Raw genomic sequence first — 24700 nt, forward strand, 5'->3', positions numbered from 1 at the left:
TAGCAGCCTCCAGGGAACAGGAGATTACTTTCAGAGTCTATCTTTATCGCTCACCCCACTTTCACCTCCAATATTACTTTGGTTCAACTACTTCTTCCCTTTGATGATTTATGAAAACTTGCCCTCTGAACTGTGAAATATGGGTGTTTTGGTTAGGCATGTTTATTTAAAAAGAGGCTACCTACTCACCAGAGGAGATTATCCCCTTTCTCTAGCTCCACGGGTATTTTTAATCTTTGAAGAAAAATTTAGAATCACCCAAAATTCATATCCTTATTTGTCTACTTCTCTGGTCCCCGGGTTAAATAAATATATTTTCAAAGACTTTGCAAGGTGCTTAAGTAAAGAATTTGACATTCAAATTCAAAGGTTTTTACGATACTCAGAATTTGTGTCTAAAAAAGACTTTAAATCTACTAAGAAATAAAAGATAAATTCTCTCTTCGCAAATTATATTGCACATAATCAGATGAAATATTGACCGACGGCCACTCACCGCTGGGCCCGGCAGGCCGGGCATGCCTCGCTCTCCACGCTGTCCTGGCATGCCCACAATTCCTCTTTGTCCAGTGGTTCCAGCTGGGCCCGGGGGACCGTCAGGACCCTAATTTTGAGGATAAACTATAATTAGAAATCCTCCAGGATAAAACCATATGCAAGGACTAGATCACAGCTTCATAGGTTTTTCAGACCAAAAAACCAATTCTGTTTCATAAAACCCTACTACATAGGAGTAGTCATAATTTATACTCCACACAGAGCCTCTAACATTGTTTAAAGGTGAAAGCAGCTCATTGATTTCCAAGAAACTTGAAGAGTAATGTGAATACTGAAGGAATGAAAGAGGTAACTATTCAGGCAACTATTTTTCCTCTTTTTAAAAAGACAAATTTTTTAAATAAAGAAAAGAAATAGTAACCTAACACATTAGTATTTCGAGACATTTAGATATCAAATAAAATAACGTATTTTTTTAAAATTGTCTTTATACAGCACAGATACTTAACAAAGAATGTTCTCTTTAGTTTTTGAACACCATGCCCATTACTGTTATATTTTATATTTCTACATATCCTTTTTTTTTTTCTAGAGCAGAGAGGTGTAAATTTAAAACATATAGGGCCTAAGGATTTATGAAAGCACCCAGGTTAATGTATACAGTTTCTTTTCAGCAGTGAATATTACGGGTTATCTATCAGTAAATATCTCTAATAGAGGTGGCCGCAAACCAAGATGCCAAACTTACTGGTTGCCCATCTTCTCCTGGGTCTCCTTTGTCTCCTGGGCCACCAGGGGGGCCAGCTGGTCCTCGATCTCCTACTCGCCCATGAGAGCCAGGGTCCCCACGAAGACCTGGCGGTCCCTCCTTCCCAGGTTCCCCTAAGGGCCCTGCAGGTCCTGGAGCTCCCTAGTAAAGATAGGAAGAAACCCGGGACGGCAGAGTGGAAGCCACATTAGAGGACTTGATGCAATGGCCTCTCGGGTCCATTTTTCCTGTTAGATAATCAGTCATTCAGTGGATTTAAACAAAATTAAACAAAACAGAGCTGCAGATTCATTTCCCAGGAGGAAATCTAAATTATTTGCAGACAATTACCTTTGACTCAATATCAAAAGTGTGTTGAAATTAACTTGAATTTTTAAACATCTTAAGCCTCTGCTCCATCAGTGAATATATAACATTTTATTCTGTCTGACCTGATCTTATCATGAAAGAATAACATTTATTAAACGAAGTTTCAGAGATGCTTCCTAACTGGAGGAAATGGTTATTAGCACACAATACCGTTAGAATTTAGTACTCAAATGGAGTAATAGTCAAACATTGGGGCTAAAAAGGACTGGATGATTAAAGGTGAATTTACTTTGATAGGATACCAGTGTGTATGAATTATTAGGATAATGGTTGTTAACATGGGTTAACAAATCATTAAGGGATTAAATAAAAGAATAAACAGTAACTCATATATGTGTATTTATATAATGTGTATATATGTGTGTTTGTGTGTATTTTCATGTGTGTGTATGGGTGATTACTCCACTACCAATGATTTGAGTTACTGAATTGACTTACAGGAGGGCCTGGAGGTCCAACTCTGCCAGCAGAACCAGGAAACCCTGTAGCACCCTAGAAATACAATATCATATAAGCAATTTTAAAATAACTATTAATTACATATACTTTCTGGGATCTATTTTTTTTCACAGGGATGCTTAGGCTTTAGATTCCCTTCCTTGTTATAAACAATAGATTTTTTTTTCTTGTATACTATGTTTTTGGGAATGGATCTGCATTAATCAGTAGGAAGGATGCTATTTTTCTCTTTCTACTTTCCATTTATCTTGAACACATACAAGTATGTTCAAGGCTCGTGCTAGGATCACATTAATCTTTTGCATCACAGAATCCTGTAGAGTAGTTCCCCATTATTCCTCACCTCTTCCATAGGTAATATATTCTTTATGTTATATGGGAGGCAGCTGGGTCTCCAAGATCATAAAACTAATTGCAACCCAGATCTCCATTTAAGTGCCCTTTCCACGACAGTTTACTTATACAAGTAAAAACTTGTTGTTACAGCTTCAGATTAACTTTAAAATGGCCATGAAGTGCTAGGCGTCTGCGACTAGCTGTGTGTAATTCCCAGAGTTTCAAACCAACTTACGGGTGGACCCTGAGTTCCTCGGCCACCTTTGAGTCCAGGAACACCATTAGGACCCTACATAGAAAAACATGAACAAAAGATCACTATAAGGAAAGCAACATGGGCTAAACACAAAGTCTCACCATTGGGCATGTGACTCGGGTTATTGGTGTTTGTTTTGCTTTCCACTTACATGAGGGCCTGGGGATCCTGCTAGACCTTGTGGCCCAGGAGAGCCTGCATCTCCCTTCTGTCCTGGCTCTCCGGGTTCCCCTTTTATTCCAGGCTGCCCATCGGGACCCTATATCAATTGTTTAAATAAACAATCAATTATAACACTTACAGACAAGCTATTCGACAGTAATTATTACCAACATATCATTTAACCATATATTGTTAAATGGTGCTTTGTGTTCAGTATTAGAGCATAGGAGAAGAAAATGCCCTAATGAGGTCTCTGAAGGCAGTCTGAGAAAATAAGTTATCCCACCACATTTTTATTATACCAAATAAGTATAGAATTTGAAATAGTGCGAACCCATCCATTTTAGTGCCAGTCATGGAAGAATGTATGAAAGAATATATTGAAAATGAGAATATTGCCTAGAAAACTGTAAACTTTCCAGCATCTTTAATATATCTTCAACACACAGGACAATGATAATTAATTGAATTTATTGCTATCATAAGAAGAGTGTTCATCGTAAATTAGAGATATTTGAAAATTATACCTGAGGTCCAGCAAAACCAACAGCTCCAGTGGGGCCATTTTCACCGCGAGAACCCTAGGATAAAACAAAATTACTGTAGCTTTCACACTTTATTCTAAATGGGAACAGTATTTAAAAATACAATTATATAAACTTACAGTGTTTTGAAATGTATAGATAGATGATTAGATGTATTTCTTGAGGAAGACTCTTAAGCGTGATATAGAGATAAGGGCCATAGAACAAAATTTCCAAGGTCTGAAGTCTCTAAAAACTGTCTTAATTATTTAGTAAATGAGTTGCTTACCAAGATTTAACAGGTTGCATACAAATAACAAGACTGGTAAGTTTTTGAGTTTAATGAGAGAAGTAAGAGCTGAAAACTAAGAAGTTATAAATAGCCTGAACCAACAGGCATGGTTTTATATAAATATCAGGACAAAATGATGAACTGTTTTCCTGGTCAGTCCCACTCTAAAAAAAACAATCAAAATACTGTCACTTACAGGATTGCCACGGGAGCCAGGAGGGCCAACTAAACCTCGAGGGCCAGGTTCACCCTAGAAAGCAGACGTTAGATGGTTATTGTCCAAAGCAGGAGCAAAACATAATGCAACTGGAAGGCACTGAGTGCTATGTGTAGGGCAGATGGTGGGGAGAACTCTGAGATGATCTTGCCCAATTACCACATGTTATGAAAGAGAAAACAGCATGAGAAAGACTTCCTGACTCTGAGCCCACAAAACATCAATTTACCTTTTCTCCAGTGGGACCTGCAGGACCCGGAGGACCCAAGGGACCCGGAAGACCCTGTCAATGAACAGAACATAGACATATTGAAGAAGAGAATGCATGAAATTCTCCATGATTAAACAAAGGAGGTACCATTTTGTTATAGCTTAGCTGCTTTTGCAAAACATTGTCTAATAAATGATATAATTTGTATATTCTTAAGATTTTTCTCTTTACTCTAAAACAATTTCCTGGATGTTCTCCACAAAATGTTCTAATCTCTTTCATCCATCTCAACTCATCCCTACATAATACTGTCTTCAAACATTAGTTCTAAATTAATGCTACTCTTCTACAATGTTTCTATGTTTCCTGGTCCATTTAATTTTGAAATTTGAGTGTAGATTGAAAAAAGCTTTTCTTCTTTTGTAGAGAATATTATATTCTTAAATTACATGAACAAAGTACCACTCTATTTTTTTTAAGTGAAACTGTGATAAGGCATTGAGTTTTCTACATTCTCTTAAGATTACAAGGAGTGTGACTACCCAACTACACTGAGGTTGGGGTTCTTTATGCTCAGAGCCCAGGGAGCTATCACATGGAGGTTCCAACTGGGTCTTCTTGACATGTGGTCACAATCTTTAAACTGGACTATAGTGGAGTCTTTTCTGGAACAAATTTTCTATTTGATATTTGTGCATTGCCTCTTCATATGCAGCCCAACTATTCTTTTGTTACTTAATTTTTGTATGTATTATGGAAGGAATTTAAGGAACAAAAAGGACTTCTTAAATTTATATTCTTATAAGAACATGAGAAAACTGTGACCATATATTCTCTAGATCTATAATAGAAGAATATTCTTCCAATAATTTACCTAATATATTTCCTTAAAGAATCAGATTAAATATAAAGATCACTTCATTAAATTCACCCCCCTTTTATTTTTTCTTACAGAGAAAACATGTTATTCATTTTTTCCCTTTACTATGAGATTACAGCAAACGGTCTGCTCTGCTTCCTCCTTAAAGCAATGTATTGTCCTTACTGAAAATAAAGTAGTCATTGCTCAAGTCCTGTTTCTATTACACTGCATTTTAAAGTTAGTTCATAGGAACAATAGATACATATTTTAAATTTCACCTTAAAATTAACTGTCAATGCAACACTCCTTCAAACAGCACTGCACTACTTTACTACTCACTATAGACCATCTATGACATAAGATACAAACAACCTGCCACATATACTTAGACCTTTCTTGAAATACAAAATCAAATATTAGAGCTAACTACAAGGCAAGAAACATCTCATGTTCATAATTTGCTAAGTTAAGCATGTGACGTCACTCTTAAGTAGATTTTCAGAAAAAAGGGGTAATTACCACTCGGACTAAAAATTTTCTTTATTTTACTTTATTGTCTTTATCAAAAGTTAATATAATCAGTGCATTAACAGTGGCTCAATGTGCCGAATCAATATGTTAACGATGGTTCAATGTGAGCTCTTTTTTATGGTACAAGTCCTCTTACCAGGGCTCAGAATGACAATTACCAGCAAACCATGTCACACTGAAACAGAAATTATTCCTCAAATATCAGGAATTATTCCAGGAAATGTTGAACGTCTGAGCAGCTGTATCTATCTGCTCTTACATGAGAGAATAATTTCATTAACGTCTAAAAAATTATACCCACTCTGTCCCTAGAATTGCAAATGTATTCTATGTTTGAGAATCAAAAGCTTGTTAAAGGTCAGCTTCTGACATGACATTAAACAATGCCTTGGGGTCAACCACCCTTCTTTACATCTCACTTCTTCATCCTCTTTATTGATGAAAGCATTAATGACGATTCATTGTGCAGTAATTTTGTCACCCCTAACGTCCAGCCAGCTCAAGCCTCAACTTGGCTACTCTGCAAAACTCTACTTGCCTGCTCTGGAATGAGGTCTAGGACAGCTCATTAGACTAACACTTGAACAAAAAATAAACATTGCATATGAAATAAAAAAGAAGATGGAGAAAGATAAAGAGGGCCCTACTGCTTAAAGCACTGTTCTCATATGCACAGTAAAATGTGTTCTATTTCATTCCCTCAAGAATGACCACTTTTTGGCTTGCTCTCATTCAAAGTAAGCAAAATGAGTATCCATGATTGATCAACATCAAAGCTCAAAATTCATCATCTTCCAAATCCTGACCATATGGAAACACAATGAACTTTATTTTGGAAAGTTCAGGCAAATTCATGTAATAATGATAATGTTGATTCCTAGCTTAGCTGGGAAAAGAAATGATTTCACTTACTCTTGCTCCATCATTTCCAGCTGTTCCTTCAGCACCCTTCTCTCCTATGCCACCCTGGGGAAACACACAAAATGCCATTTTTCATTTAATTATCTTTTTCTCTCACTTTGTGGAAGCTTCATGAGGGCAGGGGCTTATCTCTCTTCTTCATAGTTATATCCCCTTGAGCCTAGAGCAGTGCCTGGCATTGTATATTTTTCTCAATAAATATAGATACTGAACAAAAGAAAGAGAAAGGGAGGGAGGGAGGGAAGATTGACTTGTGACTTAGGATGGTAGACATAAAAGCCTGGCCAAGAAATAATTTTCAGGAGGAATTGAGAAAGCCTAAATGAATGAACTAAAACAAAACAAAACAAAACAACAGACTTACTCTGTCACCCTTGGGGCCCGGAGTTCCTGCAATTCCTCTTTCTCCTGGCATACCTTGAAGTCCTGGTGGGCCTGTATCTCCAGGGGTCCCCGATGGTCCTGGACTGCCCTAAAATGAACCAACAATAAGTGACCTCACCGATACAGTATTAAGATTGAGCCACATGAAATTTCTCTGCTGGTAAGTCAAAAAGAGTGGAATATCAGCAATTTCATATGGTTCAGCTTATTGCTTATATTTTTCATTTGTGAAAATTGTCTGAGGTCATTTTTTGAAATAAAAAAGACTTTGCCTTTCTCTTTGTTGATTTATGTTTTCAACTTTTTTCTTTGGGGGAAATTGAGCATTAATTCAAATAAAATTAATGGTTGCCTTCCTTTTTCTTTGACAACATCATGGGGATCCTGATAAAGAAAGAAGACATTACTTTTAGAAAGTATTTCACTCTCACTAATGAACCCATGATATTAAGCTAAGTCAGTGATTAAATTGAAGCAGACACTATGTAATCACTCTGGACCTTAAAAATGATAAGGGACCTAATGTTATATGATCATGAAAAATTCTACTTTAATTGTTTATACTGAAATTGATCACCTTGTCTTCTACAAATCTTAAATTGCACCCAAAGGAAATGGTACTGATCTTTGCCTTATGATGTATTTTACTTTCCGATTTCAAAAATGACATACTTTCTTATGGTTAGTAAGCAGAACCTGAGACCAAAAAAATGGAGCATATAATTAGGAATATCTCTTAATAAATTATACGGTTTTCTATTTATTGCCTCTGCTTATTAATGGAATTATCCAATTGTCTATTTATTGCCTCTGCTTATTAATGGAAGTCACTAGTAAAAGTTCTATAAATAAATATTAGGAATGGGTTTCTATATGAGAATGTATCATTATGTGCACTAAACCCTAAATCCCATCACAGAAAAGAGACTTCTTTTCAGCTGACTCTTGAGTGCCAAGGAGAAAGCCTAGTAGATGCTTACTGAATCCTTGTTGAAGAAGAAAATTATATAATCAAATTACCTTGCAACAAGAGAACTACACTTTAGTTCCATCATGTGTTTATTGGGCTATAACTCTTGGAACATCCTGAAGCGCCCAGCTCACCGCCATACTTACTTTTGGACCGTCAGGGCCGTGGCCCCCAGCCATTCCCTTCTCCCCAGGGAGTCCGGTTATTCCTGGTTCTCCTCTCTCGCCTGGATTTCCGCGTTCTCCCTAGTGCAACATTGGGATGTCAAGCAAGCTTAGCGACTGTTCAGAAAGTGGGTTAAAAATGTTTCTGGAAATCTGCAAAACTGCTTCTACTGGATAAAAACTGAGAAATGAGCCACTAATGAGGCTCAATTTTCTAATTTAGTGATAAGAAATGAACTTGAAATAAGAATATACTAGTTTCGCAGCACAGGATTTTCTCACAAGATTTATTTTCATCAAGGAAAATAATTTTAATTCTTAAAATAAAGCCCAGTTTATGATAAAAGTTTTTTTTTTTTTTTTTTTAAACTGAAGGCAGTGGAAACAAAGTTAATGACGAAGGAGAAAGTACTCACTCTAGGTCCTAATGGGCCAACTGCTCCAGGATCTCCAGGAACTCCCTATAAAATATAATTTTAAAAATTGTAAGAAACGCTTTGAGCTAATTTTTAGGTATTTATTAGAAATCTTTCCATACCACACACCTAATTTCTTTTAATGTACCATTAGAAGTTTGAATAAGCCTATAATATTGAAGAAAGAAAAATATGTATACTTTTATAAATGAGGGGATATCCCATACATGGATGGAAATTATTTTTCCAGAAAAAAAATGTTTATTGAAGCTGAATGCTTGATTTTGGGCAATGAAAACATGCAAAATATTATCTCACAAATAGAGTGCACTGGTTTTTTTAAAGATAACAAAATATATAGTAATTTTATTTCTTCTTTTTTTTTTTTAAAGATGTTATTTATTTATTTGACAGAGAGAGACACAGCAAGAGAGGGAACACAAGCAGGGGGAGTGGGAGAGGGAGAAGCAGGCTTCCCGCCGAGCAGGGAGCCCGATGCGGGGCTCAATCCCAGGACCCTGAGATCATGACCTGAGCCGAAGGCAGACGCTTAACGACTGAGCCACCCAGGTGCCCCAGTAATTTTATTTCTTAATGTGAAAACATTTTAATAAAGGAAACTGGAATAAAAAGCCATAAAGAGCTGATCTCTTAAACAGAGCCAATTCAATTCAATTTAGTAAATATTTCTTGACCATATACTATGGACAGTGTAGTCTACCAGGATTGTGGGTTCAAACTAGTGTAGTCATGACTATGTTACGAGTTTCAGTTTATTCTTAACTAAAAGAAAGTTTGCTAAAAAGTTGAAAATGTCTCTCTTTGATTAAAAATAATAACTAATGACAAAGAAAGCTGTGTGTAGAAAGTCATGGTCATCGAAGACTGGGATGAAAACTAATTTAGACTTTGGGTTGATCCTGAATGTCAAGTTTTAAGAATGATTTAATCAAATTATTTATCTCTCATTTTCCTTTTTATGTATGCTAATGGGTCATATGTGGTTTAAAAGAAAACCTAAGTATAAATATATCCGAGAGTTCTTTCAATAATATTTTATCTCATAAGAAAACATCGTGGTAGCTTAATCAGCATCATGTGGTGTTTTATAGTGATATGTAAGTAATGATACATCTTGCGATTTCTAAATATGATATGGCTTGCAATTTTGTGGCATATAGTGCACTATTCATAGTGTCTTGATTTACACTATAACAGCCTGCAATATTCTGAATAGAGTATATTTTTGACAAAGTAGCCTATGTCTGATAGTTTGGATAACAGATAACAATGACACCTAAAACCACTACCATCTATGTTTACAAAATCACAAATGTTAATCTCAATATACTCAATATGTTTGCTTCCATTGTAATCCCCCATCATGAGACATTTTCACTAGTGTGACAGAAGAGTTCTCTTGGGCACATGGATATATGTCTTCACTTTAGAGGCATCAGTGTCTATCCTCCATCCCCAACCCAGGATGATGCCAGGGGAAGTGAAACATGAAGAAGCATGTGCTGTCCTTGGACAGTAACGTCACGTCCTCCAAAATGGAGGGCTAGCATTCCCTCCGCATGTAGCACCTACACACAAGCTGGTGGCAGTCACACTAGAACATCACTGCTGCTAGTGACTTAGTGACCCACCTTTTATGTCAGTTCCTCAAATAAGCCTTGCCTTTTACTAAAAAAATGAAACAAAACGAAAAGTGTATCAAGTGGGCCTCCAGTTTTCTCCCCTGCAGTGTATTGTCCTCCATGTGGTGTGATCTTCCTAAAACCCAAATCTAATTGTACTACTCCCTACTTAAAAGCCCCTCATCATCTTCCATTAGAAGAATCTGAACAGGGGGCCTGGGTGGCTCAGTTCGTTAAGTGACTGCCTTCAGCTCAGGTCATGATCCCAGGCTCCTGGGATCGAGTCCCTCATCAGGCTCTCTGCTCAGCGGGGAGTCTGCTTCTCCCTCTCCCTTTACCCCTCCCCCCTGCTTGTGCTCGCTCGCTCTCTCTCAGATAAATAAATAAAATATTTTTTAAAAAGAAGAATCCAAACAAACTACGTTCAAATTCAGACTTTCCATAATCGGACTCCTGATTCCCCGTCCAGCCTCACCTCCACATCAACCTATACTATGCATTCCTGACTTACCAACTTTTTCAGTGCCTTCATTTGACCACAAAACCTTTGCACCTGCTGTTCCCATTTTCTGGAGTATTTTACTACCTTCCCTCCTCCCCTCTTACTCATAAAAGATATTACTTTGTCTGGGAAACTTTTCCTAAATCTCCAAGTCCGAATTCGGTGCATCTTCTATGTTTCCACACACAGAGTGCCTCCCCAGAAACTCTCTATCTCCTACTATGATGTAATATAAAGGCTAGGTTCGTGTCCATCTTGTTCAATTGGTTAGGGCCAGGGCTTAATACAACTAAGCACAGAGTGCTCAGCAAATATTTGTTGAATGGTCAAATGAATGAACAAATCACTCATAGAAAAATAAATTAACTGATGTCCTGGTAAAATAATAGAAATAAAATAGTATCTGTTTATAACCATTTATAAAGTCTCCAGTAAAACTCTGTAATTATGAGAAGATATATATTTAGTGATTAAAAACACAGTCTTGGGAAGCAGCCTACCAGGATTCAAATTATACCAGATGTGTGACTTTGGGAAAGTCACCTAACGTGTCTGTGTCTCATTTTCTTCATCTGAAAAATAGGCATCCTACTAGTACCTAGATATATAGGGTTGTTTTGAGGATTAAAAGAGAGAACATTTACAAAGCAAACCAGAACAGAACTTCACATATAATGGCCCAGCAATTTTTATTATTGCTATTACTATTATTATTTTAAATGAACTTACCTGATCACCTGGCTTTCCACCTTCCCCAGGAGGCCCTGGAGGACCAGGAAGCCCCTAAAGGAAAAGGAAGAAAATGAAATTGTAAATTGGTGAAAGTTTAATAGGCCACTAGAGTTCACAGTTTACCTTTATAATTCATGGGCCCTCCATGACTATACTTTCTCAAGCAAAGGATATTGTTTAAAGACAAGCAAAGCAGAATAAGAAAACTCTATCTTCTACCATAATGCAGCAACTGGTCAGTTTATAGGTTTAGATTTTCACTTGGACACCACTTAGCAAAAAAAAAAAAATAAAGATAAGAATCTAACAGGAGATTCTTAACATCTGTCAAGTTTTTATGGGTCTGAAAGCAATATTTTAGGTTGCTAGTATAGTACTGAAAGTCACTCCTGAAAGTGTTTTTTTTTTACCAAATTATCATTATCCATTATTAAATAATTTCCCATACAATATATTTAGATAAATCTTAAAAATTTGTTTAACAAAAATTTTAAGACATTGTGTCTGTAAAACTAGATAAACCTTAAAACAGTTCAATAAAGCTTAACAAAAACATTTTATAATTTTTAATTTGTTAATAATTTTGGATTTTGATCAGTTTTTCAGGGAAGTCTGTTCCTTCTCTCTGAACAAAAATGTTGGGTTTTATCCATTTTATCTACTTACTAGAAGATGGATGACTCTTTTGAAAATTGTGGAATTTCACATGATTTGACCATATCTTTTCATATTTTAAAAAAGCAGTTTAATTAATGGTAGAAGAAATGGAAAAAGGAATTTGTGCATACCTGAAAGCCAGTGGGGCCTGGAGGTCCCTGTTCTCCTCTCTCCCCAGCTAGACCCTAAGTCATGAAGGAAAGAAAATCATGAATAGAACCAATCTTTACACCTGCTTCCTGTTTTGTGACCTACTAGAAGTACTGATATTTGCCTTTTTTCTAATCACATGTTTTCACTTTAACCAGATAATGAACTAGCATTATAATGAAATAGTTTAATGGTATTGGTGAAAGTCCTTGCTGGTGAGAAAATATCTTCCAAAGCCAGCAAAGACACTGATGACATATGTTTATTTTTTGATCCAAACATAAAATGTCTAGAGCCAACCATAAAATTGTGGGGAAATTGGATAAGTTGAACATGGAAAAATTCATTACTTTCATATATCTAATCTAAGCAAGTAATACAAGTATCCCCTGCTTTTCCAAAGTTCGTGTTCTAGCACTTCACTTTTATGGAAGGTCTATATTAGCTTTCTGCTAACTTCAAGAAATCTGAAGAGAAGTTTTGCTTTTAGGAAAAAAGGCAAAAAGCAAAAAAAGCACTCAGCGTTTTTTTGCAGGGAGCTGTCACAGAGGCAGTGCACCCCTAGGAGCAAGAGTGGCAGGTACAGTCTCCTCCTTCCTGGGGAACCACACTCGGCATCTCAGCATCAAGCCACCAGAGCGCTGAGCTGTGTCTGTGAGCATCTGCGTTTTATCTACATTTATTTTGTGCATGTGTTACAACAAGATATGTGCTAAGGTATTAGAAAAGCCTAGGAGAGGTTCTTTTTGGAGTCTGGGAATGTTAAGAAAATTTTCCATATAAATTAATGATAATTGCTTCTTTGCTTTATACCATTTCAGCTTATAAAAGTTTCCCCAGGAACACTCTACTTTCAGATAATGGGGGAAACCTGTATTTCTATTCCAATTTATTTTTCAGTGTCATAAAAAGTATTAGTCAAGGTTTCAAACACTAGAACAACTGAAGAAAGCAAAGCTAACATTTTAGAAAGATACTTAAATTGCCCCATTGCAAACAAATAAATATGCCAAAATATTTCTGATAAATATTTAATTTTAGAATCCTTGGATACAAATGTACCTCAAAGGATAAAATTTTTCATTTTTTAGTCCTCCAAAAAAAATAAGTCAGCTTAAATAAACTGCTATAAGACATCATTAGAAGAATATAGGTATAATTCAGTATTTATATATTATTAATAAAAGACAGTACAAAATATTTGTCAAAACATTCGTCAAACTGATTTTCCTCAGTTGACATATTCTTCAACACAAAAAGATGATGAGGTAGCTTTTACCATCAATATTTTAAAGAAGTTTAAAATGAAAAGTCCAATCAATTGATTTAAAAAGGCAGAAGGTGCCAGAACAGAAATCAAAAGAAAAGATTATAACTGAAATTCTTCAATCCTGTACTTTCTTATTTACTTCCCCTGAAACTTACTCAAAGTCAAGTTGTAAACAAACATCAATGAAAAATGCAATGTGAATACGTTCTCGTTGAAAGATCACCTACCGGGGGGCCCACGGGACCAGAAGGACCAACTTCACCATCTTTTCCAGGAGCTCCCTAGTATCACACAGAGATGATATGTGAAGTGAGGCCACAAGACATTTGGATAATTTCATATATACATATATGTATATTTCTCCCCCTTGACAGAAAATGTATAGTTACCCTCTGCCCAGGAACACCAGCATTTCCTGCCTCTCCAGGTTTTCCAGGGTCACCCTAGAGAAAAATTAGAAACTATTCTAAAATCCAATCGATTTGCTCAAAACATGCCTGCTTCAAGTGAGGATTATGATGAGATAGCAAACTTATTATACACCGTACTCACACTGCTACCTTTGGGGCCTGGAAGACCCATACTCCCAGGTTGCCCTCTGATTCCTATGGAGCCTGGAGGACCCGGCCGGCCATCCTCCCCTGGAGCACCCTACAAAATTCACAGGAGCAGAGTAAGTTTTATGTAAATTCTCTCTAAATATCGTATGACCCAAAACATCGCTTGCCTTTCCTTACTTATACAAGTTACATAAGTTTTAAATTATCCTTCACCTTTTACTTAGTGCATCAGAAAAGTTGAGTGTTTAAAAAAATTGCTGAAGTATTCTGAGTATTTAGAACAGAGATTTCACTCTTTCTCTATACACAAACCTCATCTCCACAACTCCTTACATTCTCATATTCATAGGGAAAATTTTTCTTTCTTCTTTAATTTACTCAAGCTTGTGGTAATGAAAATTTGGTACTTCTGTTTCACATTTTTGGCATAAAGGAAGGGCCCAGAATATATGAGCTGTCAAAAGTCATACCTACCTGTCTCTTAAACCAGTACAATTGGGAGGACATCAAGAAAAGAGAATGTTTCTAATAGACATATTTGACCAATACTGGAAGAATACATAATTTCAACTTTTTCCACTGATGTCAGAGAAGCAATTTCAATCTCAAATATTTGTATCAATTAAATTTGATCAATTTTTGGTGAATTTTAAAATATGAAGATCCTATGAATTTGCTTCGGCATTTTAAACATGTATATATCATCCACCCTATTAAAAATATTAACCTCAAATAAACATCTTACCGTTTAAGTTGTAGGTCTATTGAGCAATATTAATGGTTGTGGAGTTGCGTTTATTTATTTATTTTAAGTAGGCTCCACATGGGGCTTGAACTCATGACCCTGAGATCAAGACTTGAGCTGAGATCAAGAGTTGGATGCATAACTGACTGAGCCACCCAGGCACCCTAAGGAGTTTTATGTAAAATACTTACCAAAGGCCCAAGTTTTCCTTCAGGACCTTGAACACCAGGATTTCCCGTCAGACCCTGAAAATTAAAAGCAATTGTCATTTTGTTGCTGACTTGCAACTGAAGTAAAGATTCTAGAGAGTAAAAATAATACTGTGTTAAAAGGATCCAGTTCCACTTTGCAATGCCCATTCTCGGTGGTCTTAGGCTCCTCTAGACAAACTCACAGGCCAATCATGGACCTCAGCCAGCCTGGCTTTGGAAGGATGCAGGGCAGAAAACAGAGCGTGCCAACAGGCAGCACCACGTGGGACTCTTCACTTGGGGGGGAGCCCTCACAGCACAGCCTCCCACACTGGAGAGGTCACATGGGAGGCAATGAGTCTACATGGTGGGCACAGGAGCCACTCTGGTTTAGAAATCTCATGTAACCAGTACTTGTAAGAGCACTTTGAACGTAGTATACCGATCCTGGCAAGGTGAATGTGCAGGTCCTAGTTCCTCCGAACTCCTAACACCCAAAGCTATGCCTCCCACCAGGTGTTTATAATTCATAGTCCTCCCAGTCCAAATGTGGTCTACAGTCAGGGGTCATTTTTTACTATTAGCAATGTTGACTGCTCTTTCAGCTGGTATACCAACTTTATCAAGTATCTAGGGAGGAATTTCTAAGAAAATGTCGGTTTCCCACGTAGAAGGAGGAAGGGCTATAATAGACTTTTACTCGTATATTTAACACTGGGTTCAAGATTATGTGACGCCAAATGTACATCTCTATCCAACAACTTTTTGTATAATTCCTTTCTCTTTGAGGAGCACTGTTGACAACTGAATATGAGAGGAATTCCACAATCCAAATGAATTTTCAAGTGACATTTGGTCAAAAGGAAATTTATCAGGAATTCTCTCTGCCAAAAGCCAATAAATTATTTGTCAGCAAGTAAAGAAAAAATAAAATAAATAAATAAATAAATAAATAAATAAATAAATAAATAAATAAATAATAAATGGATTTTCTTCCATGTCAAGTGGCAAAATGATTAATGCATACTCCTTTGAGAAACGGAGACTAGAAATGGCTGTATTTTATATACATGATAAAAATAACAAAACAGGGCGCCTGGGTGGCTCAGTTGGTTAAGCAACTGCCTTCGGCTCAGGTCAGGATCCTGGAGTCCCGGGATCGAGTCCCGCATCGGGCTCCCTGCTCGGCAGGGAGTCTGCTTCTCCCTCTGACCCTCCCCCCTCTCATGTGCTCTCTCCCATTCTCTCTCTCTCAGATAAATAAATAAAATCTTTAAAAAAAAAATAACAAAACAGTATTTTAAAAATAGTGAGTTGGGTCAAAATTGTAAAAACAAAGACATGCTCCCACTTGTCAAGACTAACTCAATTAGAAAGTCCTTTCGATGAGTTCTCAGGAGCAGTTCTCTTGGGTTGATGTAGCAAATGGCTGTGTTCTTACCCGAGCACCTGGCAGCCCAGGTTCACCTGGCCGTCCTGGGTCCCCCTGACCTCCTTTAGGTCCCGAAGAACCCACAGGACCCCTTTCTCCTTGAGCCCCCTGTTCCAATGCAAAGCAGAATGTGTCAGAAAAAAGAAACAGTGCAGGAAAATAAAAGCAAGGAAATATAAAATTTATATTTTACAAATCAAAGCACTAGTATACCATACAAATACTTTTATCAAGTAGTTATAAAGTTACAGAAAGTATCACTACATATTCTATTCTCATTTGTCTTTCTCCAAGAATAGTGGTTTTTCATCATTAACTAATGAAAATTATGTTCAGATTACCACTCCGATAATCTAAATTTGGGAAAAAAACACCAATATTTTAGAGTCTAAATTTCTACATAAAGAAAAAATTCTATATATCAGCTAAAGGAAAGGTGTATGACCTTTTCTTCTCAGCAGTGTCCCGAGAAAGTCTGAAAATAAACTTCTACATGCTTCCAAACATTATCCTTCTTCCCTAGCCCTCTGTAATATAGAAACTGCACAAGAGGGATTTGACATTAGGCTTGATGTCTGTGTCTGACTCTTTTCTTGATCTGCCCCCATGTGGACCAAAGCTAGATCGCTATTCTGGACAATGGCATCTTTTGGACCACCAGCCACACAAGTGTCAACATTGATGGGATAACCTCACCTTTGGTCCAGGTAAACCATCAGAGCCCGGAAAACCACGATTGCCAGGAGCACCCTATAATGACCAAAATGTGATTCTTTATTGTTGTTGATGTTCTTGAAATGTATAATGAGTGGGTAATTTTTAATTTTATTATTATAAGGTTTTAGGAGCCATGATCAAGCCAACATGGCAATAGATACGTATAAGGGGGAGAAAAAAAAACCTAACTACATGGAAATAAATTTTAAATTTTGGAGAATACTTAAGTACTGAGCCAAAAATTATTCAAATTAAGAACTATACTAACAATTCATTATAAAATTAAACATAGAGGAAAACTGATAGCTAGATATGAGCAGCAAAGAATGGCACCATCTACTATGATCAAAATGTCAATGATAATGTGCATTTGTACTGTCTTCTATGTGAAGCACTTTGCATTCTCTGAAAGTCTCTACAAATGTAAGGTGATAATGCTGTTGTCCCGTTCAGACCTGTTTCATTACATTCCAGCCACAGCAACATCTTCTAATCTCTGAAATCACCAACCCTCCTGGCCTCCAAGCTTTGCATTTCCTATTTCTTCTGCTGACAATGTTCTTTCTCCCAAGTTCTCTTTCTGGCTCATCCTCATCTTCAGATGTCAGCTAAAATGCCATCTTCCCAAAGAATCCTGTTTCCTAATCACCTAATCTAATATTACACTATCGTCATATACTCAAAGTTACTCTCTACCACATCACCTGTTATTTCCTAAGTGTATACCACACTTACTAAAATGTACAATCATATTTTTGTTTGCCTGTTGACTTATTGTTCATCTCCCTACTCGAACAAGCTATTGTTTACTAGCCCCCACATGAAGGCTGGGACCACAGCCTTCTTTTTCACTGAGCACCAATATATCAACTATATATCAATATATTAATATATCAAACTGGCAGAATGTAGTTGTTCAATCAGTATTAGTTGAATGAATGAAGAGCAATAATTAAACAGTTGGCTCCTTGAATTCACAGACAACCATACTGAACCATGCAATGCACTTGCAAGCATTTCTTTTAACTGCTCTAGCTTCCCTTACTATCCCAAAACTTACCCATGTAATTCCCCCACAACTCTAAGAATTTATTTTATTATTCAAATTTTACCCTTTCTCCCACTGGGCCTGGAGGACCGACTGTTCCTGGATCACCTCGGGGACCTCTTTTGCCTTCTTCACCAGCTGGGCCTATTGGACCCTGAATACCATGTGGCCCCTATTAAAAACAGAAGGAGGTTACCAGAAAGAGCCAGAGTACAAGGGAGTTATAGTCAAAAGCTTCATTCAATGAAATCAGTTACAAATTTGAAACTATATTAAACTATTTCCATCCAAAGGTATATTCGTCATTGTTATTATTTGAAACACTTGAGCATTTTGACCTGTGCACTCCTGGACAATATTTATGCTCTTCTTATCATTTAAACAAAAATAATGAAGCCTTACTGGTTCCCCTTTTGGGCCAGCTTCTCCTTTGAAACCTGGAACTCCTGGATCACCCTAAAATAAAAGTATGAATAGTTATGAGAACCAGGACATTTAGCCAGTCCAACCTGCTTTAATTAATTACAGTAAATGGGCCTTGAAAACTTTCTGCAGCTGAGTCTGTATTATCATTTTTTTTTAATTTTGCAAGTCTTGTAGAATGTATGTGAAATTTTATAAAATCTAGTATAATTAGGTAGCAGTTTGTCTATTTTACAGTGGTCTTCAAGAGACTTATTTTTCAAATCTTGTTTGTTTTATCATGCATACTAGAAAAATTAGAATTATTCAGTTATTCCAATTTGCTAATTAAAATTAGAACTAACAATGACAACTTCTACAGATAAATCTATTTCAGGTTTATTTTAGGAAACAGACTTATTTACCCAGAATCAAAATAATTTTATATTTATGTTCTCTTTATTGACAGTTTGATAGCTTCAAATATGGCATTTCATCTTTGGAGTGTTCTGAGGTTTTATGTATCTGTGTCTTTAAATACCAGTTAAACTTGTGGGAAACAGATTGCTAAATTGAGAACATGATAACATCGAATGTGAAATATCAGCAACACTCATGTTTTAATAAATCTGTCACCAGCATTTAAAAGGATTTATTAGCATAACTAAGTTACTTGGAACAGAATTCAAAGTATTTATTTTAGGTAGTGCTAAGAAAGTTTTAATTTTTACATATCAAGCTAAAAATATATAAGCACAACTTCTCAATGTGTTTATTTCTTATGGGCTCATCATAATTTTTTCTAATAAATAATTTCACAAAATATGGAAATTCACTCAATTTGAACAATATGGTGGGGTCACTCTTCACGATAACTCTCAAGAAATGGCTGTTGAATCCATTTTTCACCAAACTGTCATTCTAACCTACACATTTCTTCACACTGGCTTGCAAAAATATTTCCACAATGGTTATTATTCAACTACTGATAAAATTCTATGAGGAAGACCATAAAGTCACGACCTTACTATTTTAAATAAAAAACCCACTAAAATCCAAAACAACACAGTAATGTTCCCCTTTGAATTTAAACCCCTAAACTGTTCATTAACACTTAGCTTCCACTTTACAAAGATTTCTATCTTCCATTGCCTCATTCAGATAAGTCACATTATCTATGTTTAATTGCATCTCACTGAATACTATGTTTCTTGGTGATCTTAGTTGGATTATACTAATAGATGATAATTATTGTAAAGGACATTACCGGTTGGCCTCGAATTCCTGGAGGTCCCGTGCTACCTTGAGGTCCTGGAGATCCAGGCGGACCTGCTAAACCAGGAGGACCAGAGGTACCAGGAGAGCCCTAGCAGAGTGAAAGAGTGACATGATGAGCACAGACCTATGTAGAAGTCTATGGTCAACGTCCAAATGATTATGTCCATTTGAGTTTCTCGTGGCATGAATGCAGTTAGTTACTTACCGTTGGGCCTTTGGCACCAGGTGTCCCTTCAGTTCCTACCGCACCCTAAAAGATATATGAAAAGTTTATAAGACATTAAGCCATGTTTAGGGTGGTCTTTGGATGTCCACCCATATTCTAAAAGGAGGCAGAAAATTATTATAAAAACATCAACCACCATTATATCATAAAACTCACTTTTATAACTAATTCCCTTTCCATAAAAATAGATAAAATTTTGCAGAGTTGTCAAGAGAAATATGTTTTCTAAAATCAGTTGCAAACACTCATTCAGAATTCAAAGAAGATATATTAAAATAGATTGCCTTCATTCTGATGTTATAAAACGTGTCAAGCTTTCTGTTAAGAACATCATTCTTAAATGTGCTAGGAACTTACAGGAAGACCCTGAGAGCCAACTGGACCTGGTGGCCCAGTTTCACCTCTTTGCCCTTGGGGACCTTCAGGGCCTCTTGCTCCAGTGGGACCTGCTTCTCCCTAACAGGGCACAAAAGAAATATTAATTTAAGAAAAATATAAACGTGGTGTGGTTCAAAGTTTATTGCTTATTTGGAGCTTCACATTTTATCCTCCAGTATTTTAAGTGGTCATGAGCACAAATTGGTCTACAAGGGATGTGTGCCTAGCCTAGCTTAAGGAGTAGACTCACTTTCCTACCCCTTCAAGTGTGAGGATGTCTGCAGCATTAACAGCAGAGCCAAGTGGTCAAGGTTACCTGATAGTTACTCTTATTTCAACCCAAGAGAGTGGTCCAGATAGTAAATACAAGTACAGCTGCTGAGTTAAATTTTAATTGACATGAATAACAAATAATTTAAGTTTGTTCCAGGCAATATTTGAGCCCTATCTATATGAAAATTTTTTCTTTATTTATCTGAAATTTAAAGCTAAGTGGGTTTCTGTATTTTATATAATATATTAGGTCCTTATGTAGATCTAATCCTAGAGGGACCTGGATCTGGAATTTTAGAACTAAAATTCTAAGCCTTAGGGTGTTCATTAGTGCCAATAAGACATATAAAATCTCTATTGAATCCTTGAAATACAAAGAACTGGATGTGGAAGTTTATTCTTCATTTGGAAAAACAGAGACCATGGAAGAATTTAACAGGTATAGCAGAATCCTGGCCAAAAACAAAGGTCTGTGAATTTTATGCCTGGGGAGGTGGGAATAGGATAGGCAAATAATTTCTGAGAAAAACAGTTTTGCAAAGTGTTTGACTTTTTAAGCAGTTTTCAGTAGCCAACAGCCAGTGCTAGAAAACCCCAGGAGGAAAAGGAAGTATGCAGAGTGAGCTGCTATATAAATTGTGATTCTAAGAGTCTTATCTAGATGCCACAGTAGGAGTAGAAACCACTTTCTGCTAAATCTTAGTCTGGGCCATTGTGAGTATTCTATCCTTAATTCTCTGGCCAGCGCTCAGTTTGAGGGTAGAGGGTCTCACGTGAAAGGGGAAGGGATTTTGCATATTTTGATCAGGGAACATAGGGAAGATGGGCCCTCCATGGCCAGAGCCAGGAGCAGCAGGATTAGGACTTAGGGGAGCAGATCAGAAACAGAGGGGACCTCAAGAAGGTCCTAGGAGCCCAAGTGCACAGAAAGAAGGGACTGGTTAGTGAAATGACTTAGGGCATCATTTTAAAGCAGCCACATCTCTGCAGCACAGAGTTTAAAGACAGCATTAGAGAGAGCCTGAAGAATAATTTGACTTGATGACGCTCACATTTCACAGTATTTGAAATTTTGTTGTTGTTGTTGGTAGTGGTGGTGGTGGTTTTAAACAACAAGTTCAAAGCCCATTTGAGTAGCACTCCTCACAAGAAGCCTGGATCTATATTGAGGGCATCACTTAACCTTCAATGAAATTCCATGAGAAGATAAGATTGAGAGAAGTGAGGTGATTGCCATAGCTACAGTCATTTTTGTACAGCAGAATCTTGTGAGTAAATCCCTTCTGTGAGATGAAGAAAATTATTGCCAAGGGGAAACTGGGTGTGAGGGGTAGTCAAATGTATTGTGTTGTTTAACATTTGAAAGAAGTGTTCTGAATGTATTCACTAATTTAGCTAATATAATCTTAATAACCTCCTACTATAATCCTTGAATTTATCATCCAAAACACTGAAAGAACAAACTGTGACTCCCTACAAATGTAAACCATCCCAACAGAATACTTTAATCATTCCCATGTGGAAAGGCAAATAGCCTCCCTGACTATTCCTTTAATGGGTTGTGTAAATGGTAGGGGCAGGGGGAGGAGCGAAAGCCAGCATTGTGTGAGAGAACAGCCTTTTGACAACCTCTGATTTATTTTAACCTCCTATTGTTTAGAACATTCTGCGATTTATTACTGCCAGCACTGTATCCAAGAACAGAGTTCCAATTCAGTTCAAGTTCTTATTCCTTGCAGCTGTTACAACTGTCTAGCTTAGAGTTCTAACACAACAGATTCTTTGATATTACAGTTGTATGATTATCAGTAATTCTCTTTTAATTACATATTGTTTAGTAATCTCATTTTTAAATTTTTACAGTTATTTTTTTCCCTACCATAATAGACACTGAGAATGCTCTAGGCTTTTTCCTTAGTTAAGCAACCTCCATACAATTAAGGAAATGCCATTCTTCACTTCAGGATTCATATAATCAAGTAATTCTTGTAATCAAGAGCTAAATATATTAACATTTTACCTTCATCCCAGGATTTCCTGGAAAACCGGACGATCCAGGTATCCCAAGAGGACCCTGTTAAAAGAAACCAGAAAAGTGATCAGACATGTTTTTTAATCAATATCTGATTGAGTCATCTTTCATTCTTTGACAACATTCTGTATTTTGACACATAGGATTAATCCACTTAGTACTTTCAAATCACAAAGATAATGTCATTTTATTATAAGTGCTTTCCAACATTGGTATGGAATAGTGCTAAAAGCCATGTCCAGTGGTGTTAAACACTTGTTGTTGTAGTGTATTAGAGAATAAGTCAGTCACAAATACAAATTATTTGAAACAGTTGCTTCTTGAGAGATGAACTTTCTTTGTGCTAACCAAGTGATACAGTTTTTAGAAAGTTAGGTTTTGTACCAAAATCCAGGACTGCACTTTATAAAAATGATGCTTAAGAATCATCTGGGTATTTTAGAGTGATTTTTTTCAGGCTAATATGTGGATATTTGTCACTATCCCATATTTGGGAAGGTGTGCATAGAGTTTAAACCATTGATTAAAAGGCCAGATTTAAAGGAAATGAGTGAGTGCAAGAGGAATTCCATTCTAGGTTATCCTGATTCTTCTTTGAGGACTATATTGTAATTCCATCTGTTTTACAGTAATAAAATCCCTTTTAAACTATTTTTATTTTTTCCTCCTATCTTTTTGTTTCCTTTTTATGAAGAAAAGGCACGAAAGAGCCTAAGGGCAAATAATTTCAAGTCTGATTTACCCTCCTTGTATTTTCCTGAGCTCCTCATGTTGTTTTTTTTTCATCTATCCATCCTATAGACCACGCTATATTACAGCTCATTTTATATACTCATCTTTCAAGACTTAGCTTGAAAGTTGTTCTTCTTTAAGTCTTCCTTAATATCTGTATCTCACTATAGGTCTAGGTACCAGTAGGTTCCCATACTTGAACTTCACGTTACACTATACAGCGTAGCACCTAGCAACAGCATTATGCTACAATATTAATCGATGTATCTCTCCTTGATAGACAAGGCAGTTACCAAAGATAAGTACTATGTGTTTTTCACCTTTTTATTCCAAGTGTCTGGGACACAGTGAGTGCTCTGTAAATGTTAACAAATGTACAAATGGAAGAATAAATGAATGAAGTGAATATGAAAGTAGTACAACTCACCATTGGCCCAGGTTTTCCAGGCATACCATGTGTACCTCGTTGTCCCTAATTAGGAGAAAAAGAGACAAGGTAAAATTACATTTTCTACAGTATTTGCTCATAATTCACTTGTTTTATAAAAATTTCCATGTTAAAAACTGAAGAATAAATATTAACTGACAACAACCTCAACTGGGTCAATAGCAATAAAAATACATTTTTGTACAACATTGATAGGGTAGTAATAAACACACCCATCCTTACAACAATAACAAAGAAAAATCAAGATTGAAAAAAAATGGAACTGATTAAAATGATCCTTTTTATTTGAATGTATGATTTGCAATCAAATGAACTCAAAGACAATGAAATTTTATACACCTCAGTCTTTCTAATAGGCAGATTAACTCAGAGGAGGAATGTGCTCCTCGTAAAAAGAACAGCAAAATAAAGTACATACACACACACATACACACACACACAGGAAATTAAGTAGTAGTGAATGCTATGGTGATCATCTAGATCTTCCTTCAGCACTGAAGTAATCATTCTACCACTGCTGGAAGTGTTGTAAGCTGATGGCTCATAGTTAAGACCCTCCCACCAACTGCCCTCAGCAAAGGAGTTAGCACTCCCGAGGTTATGCCTCTTCCAAGGTCAATGCAGTAGTACAAAGGATTGGCCGCCGCCCCCCCCCCCCCCCCCCACATTAAGACAAGTCTGATGAGCCATCCCAACCCCATAGTTCTCATGGAACTGACAACTCATGGAGACTGGGCTCTTTGTTGTAATTGTATACAGCTTAAATTCTCCTTGTGACAAACCCTGCTTTTTATTCATTTCTTCACAAATGTAGCTTCTGAGATCACTCCCCAATAAATTCCCTGCACACAAGTCTTTGCTTTGATGCTGTTTCCTAGGAAACCTGACCTGACATCCTAATACCATTGGTGCCAGAAGAAGTATAAGAAAGCAGACTCTAAAA

The 24700-nt window shown here is 36.7% G+C and overlaps 1 protein-coding gene across 1 annotated transcript in view; it reads right to left on the bottom strand.

The window, feature by feature from the left end:
• COL5A2 (collagen type V alpha 2 chain) overlaps positions 1-24700 on the bottom strand; it is a 142918-nt gene that overhangs the window by 17479 nt on the left and 100739 nt on the right. Inside the window, exons 17-43 of the mRNA XM_045868367.3 lie at positions 23737-23781; positions 22566-22619; positions 20252-20350; positions 19874-19918; positions 19658-19756; positions 18391-18444; positions 18053-18160; positions 16920-16973; positions 16233-16331; positions 14792-14845; positions 13848-13946; positions 13685-13738; positions 13523-13576; positions 12007-12060; positions 11216-11269; positions 8342-8386; positions 7908-8006; positions 6772-6879; positions 6399-6452; positions 4112-4165; positions 3862-3915; positions 3377-3430; positions 2839-2946; positions 2667-2720; positions 2075-2128; positions 1247-1408; positions 497-604 (exon numbers count right to left, since the gene is read on the bottom strand). Coding sequence (XP_045724323.1) covers positions 497-604; positions 1247-1408; positions 2075-2128; positions 2667-2720; positions 2839-2946; positions 3377-3430; positions 3862-3915; positions 4112-4165; positions 6399-6452; positions 6772-6879; positions 7908-8006; positions 8342-8386; positions 11216-11269; positions 12007-12060; positions 13523-13576; positions 13685-13738; positions 13848-13946; positions 14792-14845; positions 16233-16331; positions 16920-16973; positions 18053-18160; positions 18391-18444; positions 19658-19756; positions 19874-19918; positions 20252-20350; positions 22566-22619; positions 23737-23781 — 1980 coding nt within the window. The remainder of the gene's footprint in view (positions 1-496; positions 605-1246; positions 1409-2074; positions 2129-2666; positions 2721-2838; positions 2947-3376; positions 3431-3861; positions 3916-4111; positions 4166-6398; positions 6453-6771; positions 6880-7907; positions 8007-8341; positions 8387-11215; positions 11270-12006; positions 12061-13522; positions 13577-13684; positions 13739-13847; positions 13947-14791; positions 14846-16232; positions 16332-16919; positions 16974-18052; positions 18161-18390; positions 18445-19657; positions 19757-19873; positions 19919-20251; positions 20351-22565; positions 22620-23736; positions 23782-24700) is intronic.

This window comes from Mirounga angustirostris, unplaced genomic scaffold, assembly GCF_029215605.1.
Source record: "Mirounga angustirostris isolate CCGP_5_RB_7025 unplaced genomic scaffold, mMirAng1.0.hap1 SCAF_3, whole genome shotgun sequence".
In the NCBI taxonomy this organism is placed as follows: Eukaryota; Metazoa; Chordata; class Mammalia; order Carnivora; family Phocidae; genus Mirounga; species Mirounga angustirostris.